We start from the raw sequence: 11,347 nt of genomic DNA on the forward strand, positions 1-11,347 counted from the left end.
TATTAAAAATTTAAGGGATTTTTTGTGAACACACTGTATTACCAACTAGCAACAATATGTTTATTCATATTCATCAACCAAAAAAGATTAGCTCGACCTCTAACCAATCGTGCTACAAGCAGCTTAGAAAACTCTGAAAAACATTTTTTAGAACACGTGTAATAAAAAATAAGCTATTTTCTTTCCATCTCAAAACATATTCTGCTAATTAATATTTACTCATTAATTACATAATGTATTAATAATATACTTCTATGATATTCGATAAAGTTTCAATGGCTGCAGGACAGAAACAATAGCTGATGGAAAGTGTCAACATACATAATTATAATAAATTTGTCAAATGCAATTCCAAAGCAGTATTATTACAGACTGATAAAATCCATCTTCAGTATTAAAAAGTGTAATCAAAATCCATTGAATTTGGATATGTATGGTTTAACATATTTTAAAAATTTAACATTTAAAAAATGTATAATGTAATATTTATTAAAAGGTAAAAATTATAATAATCTACCTGTATCTGAACTAGCTTTCACATTTGTTAAATTTTTTCAGAACCTTGTGCTTGGAACAGTGAGTTCTTATACATACTACAAACCCTTTCACTTTCATAAAAATATTACAAGGGTGAACAACACGTAATAAAATATTTAACTAAACTAAACACATACCACAAAAAAAGCATACAAACATATCTGCTTATGCTATAATAACTTTTAAGCCAAACAGGATAAAACTTCTCGCAGTGACCCAAAGATACACAAAACTATTTCACTCCACTCATGATTCCAATTTCACAATTCAGTTCATTTTAAATAACCAACTCATATACAAAAATTAATGATAAAAAATCAAACAAACTTGAAAGTACTTGAGCAACTCATAGTGTACAAGGCAAACAAAGACACAAAGAACAGTGTGTTTGTGGATTGTACAAGATGAACAAACACAATTTTTAAACTACACACACTTTAAAAAATTACAAACAACAAACATCTTTCAAAATTTGATTCAAACACCAGAAATACATTCAATGGAACTAAAACAGTCATTCCTTCCAGTGTCAGTTTTTGAAGAAGCTAGGAAAATTAACTCAGACACAGGTAAAATATTTTCTCATTAAATTTGCTTTTAAAGTTGCATAATATTTAAATACATTTCAATAATTAATCAAAATTGTTCAGATTAAAAAAAAATCTTGAAAAAATTACACAGAAAAGAAAAAGATTTTTTCCACTACATCTAATTTTTAGATGTCAAAATCAGCACCAAAATGTAAATAAATTTTGAATTCACAAGATATGTAATTCAAATAAATTTCATGATCCATATGTAATGAACTTAAATTCATTTAAAATTTGGCGTAGACTTCAAAAATTGAGTTTCAAAGATTGTATTAAGGGTGTAGTGGAAAAATTAGTTTTTCCTTTTCAGTACGATAAGTAAAATTTTGTTGTTTTAATCTTTACAAAGATTTTTATTTTATTTTTTTTTTAGTTTTTTTAATTTTTTGAAGTGGAAATACACAGTGCTGATCTGATAAGCTCTATGCACAGACTGGAACAGAAAGAAATTGTTTAAAAAATTCATGATGTAGTTCTCTGCAGCCTGTTAAATTGATTCCAGCTTGGTAATGCGGTATACATACTGTTGACAAATTCATAATATCTTGCGTCCATCTTATTCATGTCCTCTGTTGGACTGCTTGAGTGGTTCCAGGCAACAGTAGAACTCCCTTCAACAGGTAAGTTGGTTTCTAATTAATGTAATTCCAATCCTTCAGTAGAATCACGGCTCCCCTCTACATGGAGCCAGCACTGTCTACCACTCCTAACATTTACAGCGCCAGAGGCTCTGAGGTCTCAGGTTCCTTTTCTATTCATAGGTGCGGATAATATTTATTGTTAAAGTCAGGTTCTTGCAGTTCATGCTTCATGTAGCATCATTGCAGTCTGTCATTACCGAACTACTAAATTGAACTTGATATAAAAGCTTCCAGTATACACGTATCTTGTTCAGGGACCCTGAGCTCACTACTCCCCGTTCAGTCCATTGGGACTGTCCTCTGAGGATGGCCGTAATGGACAGTCTGAGGAATCATAGAAATCTCATAGAATAATAAAAGTCTCATAAATCCATGAGACTGATACAGTGCTTAATAAAAACAAAAAATTGGACATAATATTCATCATTGTAGATTTTCAGTTTCTAAAAGAAGTCAAAATAGTTTTAAAGGAAGATAAAATTTCTGGAGCTACAGATGCAGAGGTTGAACTCAACTACTGATCAAAAACTTGTTTAAATATGTAAACTCCTTTTTAAATGAAAACTGTGGTGCAAGGCCAATAAAAGAGGACAATAGGATAATTACTGATGCAGAAGAGTCATGTGAGGAAATTGCATCTTATTTTCATTCTGTGTTTCATATGAATAATCCCGCATATACTATCTTCTATGATTGAGATTAAAATACAAATGCTATTGATGTGGCTTCAAGGGAGGAGGTATTAATGACCATCAAGTTTCAGACACTGCAGCTGTTGTTGGTCTAGTATTCCACTGTTTATAATCAAAGGTCTAGGAGATTGTACTGCTGCTCCAATATTGCAATGACTATTTAAGTTTAAAGAATGAAATGTCTACCAGTTGTTAAAAGGATACTGTAGGTTTCCCGTGTTGCTAAAAAAGAAAATCTGCATTTAATTTTGAACTAAAGGCCTTTATTGTTCTGTGGTTTCAAAACTAATAAAAGTCTCTTATTAATCTTAATGATATTATCGTTCAAAGGTCCTGAAGTCAAAGGTAAGAAAAAATTTGTTTATTTCAACTTTCAGAAGGCCTTTATTTGACAAGGTACCTTATCATTTACTTGAAAAAACTATAATTTTTTTTTGACAGGATTTCTAATATGTATACTGCTCTATCTAATGTTTCTTGGAGTTCTAATTTTTGTCCTCTGCTTTTCATTCTTTACATAAATGACGTAGCCACTTTAATTTCTGCTAAAATTCTTTTGTTTGAGGATGATGTCAAAATTTGTTCTAAGGTGAATAGTAAAGACAATCAACTGAGTTTCCAGAATGATGTTAATGAAGTAAATCAACAGTCTATATTTAATAGAATGACCATCAATCTAGAAAAACCATTGTCATAACATATTCTAGAGAGACATAAAAAGTTTAATATTTCTATGAGATTGTTCAGTGTAGAAAAAAGATATAAATATGTATGATACCTAAATATATAGAAATAAAAGTTGGGTCTTTCATCTGATTGTAAACTGTCATTTAATGAACGTATTTCTTGAATATGAAGAAACTGCTTTTATGGTAAGTCTGTCAGTTGTTTCAAGATGGACTGATTCTTTAAAGTACAAGACAATGGTTTGGTTAATGCTTTAATAATGTACTCACGTATCAAATTAAATAGAAATTACACTTCTAATTTAATTGAAGCTGTTCAAAGAGTCATTTTTTTATTTTTGACATAACAAAATAGAGATTTTGGTGAAGCATTTTCTGATTATAAGGGCAAGTGTAGTTTCTGAGGATCTTAGTTTCCTGATTGATCAGTTGTTTCAGGACGTTATATTTGCTATTAAGGTAGTCAAAGAAAGTCTTCTCAGTATTAAACCCAATATTGATTTCAGATTGCCGTATGTTAAGATCTAGAAAGAATTATCTTTTTCTTTGGATGAAGCAGCCAGCTTCTTTCGTGCCTTTGACAAGGTGCTTAGAAAAACGAATGTTTATCTTCCTGACTGAGGATGTTGTTGTAGATGGTATTTCATTAATAAGTAAAGTCAGTGGTTATAAATAATATATACCTTATAGTATAGTTATTCCAGCTTGTTTCAGTAATTTATTTTCTTCATTGCAAGATGATTTTTTGTGAGTTTTATACATATTTATTTCCCATTACTATTATCTTTTGTGAAACATATTAAGGTTTTAAACTATTGCTGCACCTTCTCCCTGACTAGTTCATTCAGACTTCACAAAATTTAATTTCCCAATGAATGATTGTGGATAGATAAAGTACAGATGTGTTAGCTGTAAAAATGTATTATGTAGTAATAATATTATATATATATATATATATATATATATATATATATATATGGGTTGAATTAAGAACAAACCCATTTTTTTTTGACATTGGTTAAAAATGTTCACAAAATTTGAATAAGTAAAAACATACTGTTTTTTTATTAGCAGAGAACAAATGTGTCATATGTCAATAAAAACTGATAATGTTGTATAGAAATTCAATGAAAACTGGTTCACAGAGATTCTATCCTTATCCTGGAGGATTTATTACATTTTGGTAAAATAAAGTGCTACAGTAGCAAATACTTATAATGGATAATTTGCTTTTTCTGCTGAATACTGCCAATCAGCAACTTTTTATAATTCTTTTTCTTAAATTTTGTGTGTTAAACCTTAATTTATCGAAAATATCAAATATAATTTTAAGGTATAAAGGAATACAAGTGAAATATTATAATCTTCAAGGGAATCTAATATAAAACTTAATTAACTGGAAATGAGAAGGGAGTTGTGGATTTAGAATACACCAATATAAATGTTTTTGCTAGTTACCAGGAATATTCTTCTTTGCCTTAAACTTTGCTTATATGTACTTCAATAAATGTTTAATAAAAAATTATTTTAATCATCAATCCACTTTTAAGTACATTCTATTCCAGAAATAAATAATTCCTTGAATAAACTAACAGATTTACTACCAAGAAAAATGCTTAATTTTTCTTTAAATCCTAAAATTAAAATTTTGTTCAGTTAATATTTTATTTCCACAATCTAATTAATATTGATTAGTTGAATACCCAAATTAATTATTTGAAAATTATCTTAACATGTCATTTATTAGAATCAGCAGTGTGAGACTTTTTTGAGCCAGTTAGCAGTATCAGAAAGTTTTAAACCCCATTGAAATGACAATCTGAAATTTCACTTAAAAAATAATACAAATAACATTGCCATTTACTGATTTTTATAATTTCTTAGTTTTTGATTACCCAAGGTAAACTTATTTTAAATCACTTTAGATAAACAGGACAAGTATACCTTCTGATAATTCACTCTTGAAAAAAATTGCTGACAAACAAATTTTCCTTAGTTAACTGGTCATCCCAAGGGTTAAAAAGCTCATAGAAACCATCTCAACTTAATCCAAATATCTTGCTTTTGTAGACACAGGGGATTACTACAGCAATGTAGTTACTTATGTTAATACAAGGTTTGTGCAAGTTCTATTCATATGTAACGCATGTAAAATTCATTCAACTTTTGAAAACAGACCTCTACAAAACTGCCAGCAGTTTTAGACTCTGTTTAATTGTGATTGAATCACAATTCAATCTCATCACTAACAAAAATAATCTATGAAAATTATTATAATTTAAATAAATAATATATTCAGCATACCTGTGTTGATTATGTGGAATTGCAGGTGAACTGGTATTGCTGGAACTGCTTCGAACAGGCAGATGTTGGTGCAAATTAGGAAGTGAACCTGAACTCTGTGGTCCGTTCCTCACAGAATAATTAGCCCCGGAATAACCCCTTCGACGTACCGGTGGCATTTCAAGTCCCATTAGTTGTATTATATCAAATGTGTAATCAGATGATGCAGAATACTGATGGAGAACAGGTTCGTTGTTAAGAATATGTGATGAAGATGGTGCTGCAAGAGTAACAAGTTTGTCTTGTGTGCTTCTGCTTGTCAGAATGTCGTTGCATCTGTCAGTGTTATTTTTAATATGGTTATAAATATCTGTTGCTTTTTTGTTGCATTCTTGTGCATTTATTACAATGTGGCTTGATAACATTGCATCATAAACATTTTTGGTATTAATGCATGATAAATATCAATTAATACAAAATGAATAACACAAAATAATATCAAAATGTAATTTAACAAGTTAAGTTCTTGCTGTTTAGAATACACAATTCAACTGAAATTATAACATATTGAATAATAATAGTAGTTAGTAATAGTAAAAACAACACTCAAGCAATTTTTAATAGAACATAAAGAAACAATGAATAAATATTTTCAGCAACTTTTTAAATTGATATTATTTTCAGTCACTGGAAAACTATATACAAATTACAGATAAGAAAAAAATAAAACTAAAATTTCTTTTTAATTAAAATTTATAAAATAACAAAAGATATATTCATGAAAATTTTGGATTACTTTTACCAAATACTAACAATTTGCTAATAAACTTGTATAGTACACTGTTTCTGTTGTGTTCAATAAATCACTACTATTTATATTTTTAAAATATTTATTAAATATAATTTATAGATTTAAAATTTGTATCACAAACTACTTGAACTGTTTATATACTTTTATGTATTTTGCTTTTAAATATAATTGATTAAGTTAGATACAATAATAATAAAATTAATAATTAATAATGATAATAAACGGACCAGTGTAATAATCTGAAAGGTAGTTTTTTTTCTTAATATTGGTGTTAACTTTAATAAATAAAATTATGTAGTTAATGACAAAAAGATGTTCAAATTATTGTTGTTGTTGTTGTTGTTGCTGTAGTTCTTTTATGTATTAATACAAATTGCCTGAATATGTGTAACAGCGGCAAATTAATTTAAACAACACCATAAAATTACCTGTAACATAGTGAAAAAGTATATATTTAGATGTATAATTGGTACTGATATAGTTTATATAAATGAAAGTTTTTATTAAAAATATTTCATTTTAAAAAAGGGCAGTTATCTCTAAACTATAAACATTATTCAAAATAAAAGCATGATTGTGATCATGTGATGAATTGGTAATCAGGATTACCTTTTGTAATGTTTTCAATAGTTATCATTTATATTAACTTTTTTTTTACTTCTGTTGAGACTATAAAGAATTTTCAAAGATGTATAACTTTTCTAAGGTCGGTTAAAAGAAAAGTTATAAAATAGAAAATCAAGTTTTTTTTAATAAAAACAACATTATGTTGGGTGAACATTTGAAAAGTTACCGGATTTGTATTTCTGTTTGCAGCAACGCAAACGATTCTCGAGGGGGGGGGGCGTTTATAAAATTATTTTGAAAGGGATGGAACCACCCTCGGGATTATACGGGATATTTTACGAATTGTGCTCTGAGGAGTTGCTACAACATTTTCCAAAATTTCAGCTACTGTTAATTAGTCTAAAACTGTTTGCCCTGTTCGTTTCTTATTCATGAGAGACCCCAATTTCTTAGAATTTTTTTACAAGTTTTACAGTGCAAGAGTGTGAAACATTTTTATTTAGCTGCCACTCATTTAACGCTCGAGCAGTTCTTCTAACACATTTATTTTGTTCTCCGTATGTAAAAATTAGTTCAGTCCTTTCTTCCCAACCAACCGGGTTGGTCTAGTGGTGAACGCGTATTCCCAAATCAGCTGATTTAAAAGTCGAAAGTTTCAGCGTTCAAGTTCTAGTAAAGTCAGTTATTTTTACATGGATTTGAATACTAGATCGTGGATAACTGTGTTCTTTGGTGGTTAGGTTTTAATTAACCACACATCTCAGGAAAGGTCGAACTGAGACTGTACAAGACTACACTTCATTTACACTCATACATATCATCCTCTGAAGTATTATCTGAACGGCAATTACCGAAGGCTAAACAGGATAACGAAAAAAGGAAAGTCCTTTCTTCCCGTTAACAAGTCATTTTAGCGAGACAAATTTACAAAAGACAAAAAATGAAAAATGCCAATTTTAACTGACGAATACAATTTAAATAAAATATGACGATGAACACAATAAGTACTTTTTCCACTAATTAAATGTAATTAGGGAGAAAACAATTTGCAAAAATTTACCATATAAAACTTAAATTTCAATAATTGGCTGAAAATTACAACCTGTTACAAAAAGCACCAACAATGGAATCTTCAGCTTTTTAAAATTTTAGAGTGCTTTTACCAACTTTTGAACTCAAAATACCAAAGGGGTAATAAATTTTTCAACATGTTACCAGAAAAGAAGTAGGTATCTTATTAATGGTTTTTCGTATGTTTAACTAATGTTATAATGGTGTGTTTATTGGTATGTTTTCAGTGCTGGAAAACCTAAAACCCGTATTTTTTACGGAATTCTAGGAGATTTCAAACCTAATACTTAGGGTCAGTAACACTGTATAAAAACAAAACCTAAAAAAAATTCTAATATAATCCAAAAAAACAACATATTTTTAATCGTAACTTCAATACTAGTGAACCAATTTTTATTTTATTTGTACGAAATTACCTGCCATTAAAAATGCCTTCCAATGACGTGTCACAAGCTATGTCATATCGTCTCATTTAAAAAAAATAAGTTTTCAACCTTGAAAATTTAAAACATTTAATGGCGAAATTCTGTTTGTAATTTAAAAAATAATTTTCACAGTTTTGATCCACAGATTATGATTATTTAAAATGGTTCAAATAATTACCTAAGGTAATTTTATAGTTTTTTTTTTCTGAACTGAGAATTAAAAATAGTTCTACCTCAAATAGTTTTTCGCAACTACCGAGCGAAGGTGTGGGTGGATTTTATTATTTTTTCGGATTGCCAGGTAATGTATATAGATGTTACCATTGCCATGGGGGCAATTCCCATAGAGGAGGAACCATTTAAGATTTTTGAGTTGTGGTAGACGTAGCAGAGAGGGCAAGTTTTCCCCCTTTGAAAATAATTTTAAAAAAGTCCCCCCCCCAAGAATGGTACACATGGCTGCAAACAGAAATACAATAAGACTGTAGCTGTTGAATAATAAATCTGGTAACTTTTCAAATGATCTTCCAGTAAACAAACTAATATGCCCAAACTAATTTAATCTTTTTTTTATGATTAATTTAATCTCATAAACTCAAAGCTTGATCAGCACATGCATTGGAATACACTCTTAGTAAGATCTCTAGGAATTTGAACATTTCATGCCTGACTGGCATTCAAACCTGGGACTGTCTATATAAAGACCAAGATGCTACAACTCTGCTATAAGTCAGCAAAATTAAACAAATAATTTTTATTTATGGTAATAGATTAATTATATCTATGGTTTTCATTTTTATAATAAAACTGTTTGCTCTATCTATCCTCATTCACATGAAACAATTAAATAAACAATTGCATGATTTGGGATACACATTTTTCAGTAGTTCTCTATAGATATGGCAGTTAGTCAAATATTTTAGCTTAAATGAAAAGTAGAGGTAAATTGTGTGAAATTATAAATATAAAGATTTATAATAAGTAAAACACATCGGTGCAAAAACATCTTTCATATGATTATCCTATTTGAATGTTCAAACTCTGAATTTTACAACGTAAATTAACCAATTTAAAGAAGTAAAGAATTCTTTAAAAATGTATTTTTTAAATGAATTATGGATTGACAAATAGAATAAGCGTAAATTTACTTAAAGGCATATAAATATTAATTTCAATTAGATTTTTATTTTCCAATTCACATGATTTTTATGTCATTTCATTACATCACTTTTTATCATTGTTAAAAAGATTTAATCAATTTTCCCCCAACTTGGTAAAATAGAATAGATAGAATTTTCTTGGACATTAAAAAAAATTGTCTTCATTTTGCATTGTAAACTTTATCTGTTTAAACTGGTTTGTTGGAGTTCAATTTATTTGTGTTGGATATTACAAAGTAATAAATTTCAAAACATTTTTTATTTAAATTAAAAATATTATGTTTTAATTAAACTGATCTTAGTTTCTGATGTTTACTCAAAGTGAAATGACTTACTATACTGAGGAGAATAAGAGTTTTTGAAATAATGCCTTTGACATTTTTCTTTTATCAGAAAATATATTTTTTCTTTACTTTTTAACATTAAAAATTATCATCATGTCAAGTGGTAATTGTGGATCTTTATTTTTTGATACTGTACAGAAAGTAAATGGTATGTATTGTTTTATTATTATGTACAGTTGTCTCCAAGTAAAAACTAGCTTGGAGTAGCGACGAATACTCAATGCATCATGCTTCATCATGTTTACGCTACTAAGAGATAACTAATCATGTTATGCCAGTGTTTTGAGGAAAAATAGTATAGCAGTGATGTGCAGGCCAATAATCCAAGCTTGCTGCTATATGGCGGCTACTGTAAGACATTTTTATAGTATATAAGTAACATTTTGTGTTATGTTAATTTAAGTTTTAAATTCATACATGGCAATTCTCAAAAATTATTGCCATTACTGTAAATAAAGTAATGTAACTTTAAATACATTTTTGAAATTATTATTTTATTCTAATTTCTCTTTCAACCTATAAAAATGATAAATAGTCATCCAAAAGATATTGCATGATAACAATTATTGTCTCACTACTAGAAAATTTACTGCTAACAACAATATTATTTCATCAGAATTAAGAAGGTAGATGTCAGTCAACTTGTGAAACAGTAAAAAATGTAGTTCTCTGTTCCTTTAGGAATGGAAATGTAAAAAAAAAAGAAGAAAACTATGTTCTTATAATAACTTACAAGTGAAGAAATTTCAGTTTTTATAGAAGTTTAAATATTTATAAGTCTAAAGGAGAGCTTTCTTAAACATCTGCTGAAGTCGCTGGTATTTCTCGTTTGGTAAATCTTACTCTTTTCTTGTTTTTAAGTTTAAATTGATCTGTATCAAGTAATTGGGCTATCTTCATAAATAATTTTCCATAGTTTTGAGGGAAACAATTCTTAAACACAAATATTTAATTATATTAAGCAATTTTAATACATTCAGTTTAGATGAATGAACATACAGTCCGACCATGCAAACACAGAAAATTTACTTTTCTGTGTTTGCAACAGAAAACTACTCCTCTTCGGAAATTCCAACTCCCATATATTTCATCCATATACGGTTATTTTCCATTTATGAATGAAAAAGAAAGACTACCTACTATTTAGTTTTCGTTTTTTTTACAACACAGATTTCACCAAAAAATCAATTGAGGTAGCAGGGTTATTCATTGAATTTTATGTGAAATCATAGGTATTATGAAAAGATAACAATATTCAATTAACATGTAAAAAAATTTCATTTATGCGTTTTTATTGATAGATTTTGTTTTTACAAGTAGATATTTTATATTAACCGACAAGAAATATTAATTGTTATTCTGTTAGCACAATATTTTTAGATTTTCAGTAATTGAGTTGGGGAATATTAAATAATAACTAAGGAAAGGGACAAAAAACTGAACAAATCAACTAGTTTTTTTTTACTTTACTTTAAAGTAGAATACTTTTAAAAACTAACAGTTTAGATAACGTAACCTAAATTTTTGTAGAAATGGTTAC

The 11,347-nt window shown here is 28.4% G+C and overlaps 1 protein-coding gene across 1 annotated transcript in view; it reads right to left on the reverse strand.

Moving 5' to 3' along the window:
* LOC142317685 (uncharacterized) overlaps nucleotides 1-5,854 on the reverse strand; it is a 105,872-nt gene extending 100,018 nt beyond the window's left edge. The window contains exon 1 of the mRNA XM_075354236.1: nucleotides 5,451-5,854. Within this exon, the coding sequence (XP_075210351.1) occupies nucleotides 5,451-5,854 (404 nt within the window). The remainder of the gene's footprint in view (nucleotides 1-5,450) is intronic.
* Nucleotides 5,855-11,347: the final 5,493 nt, after the last annotated feature.

This window comes from Lycorma delicatula, chromosome 1 (genome assembly GCF_047948215.1).
Source record: "Lycorma delicatula isolate Av1 chromosome 1, ASM4794821v1, whole genome shotgun sequence".
Taxonomy (NCBI): domain Eukaryota; kingdom Metazoa; phylum Arthropoda; class Insecta; order Hemiptera; family Fulgoridae; genus Lycorma; species Lycorma delicatula.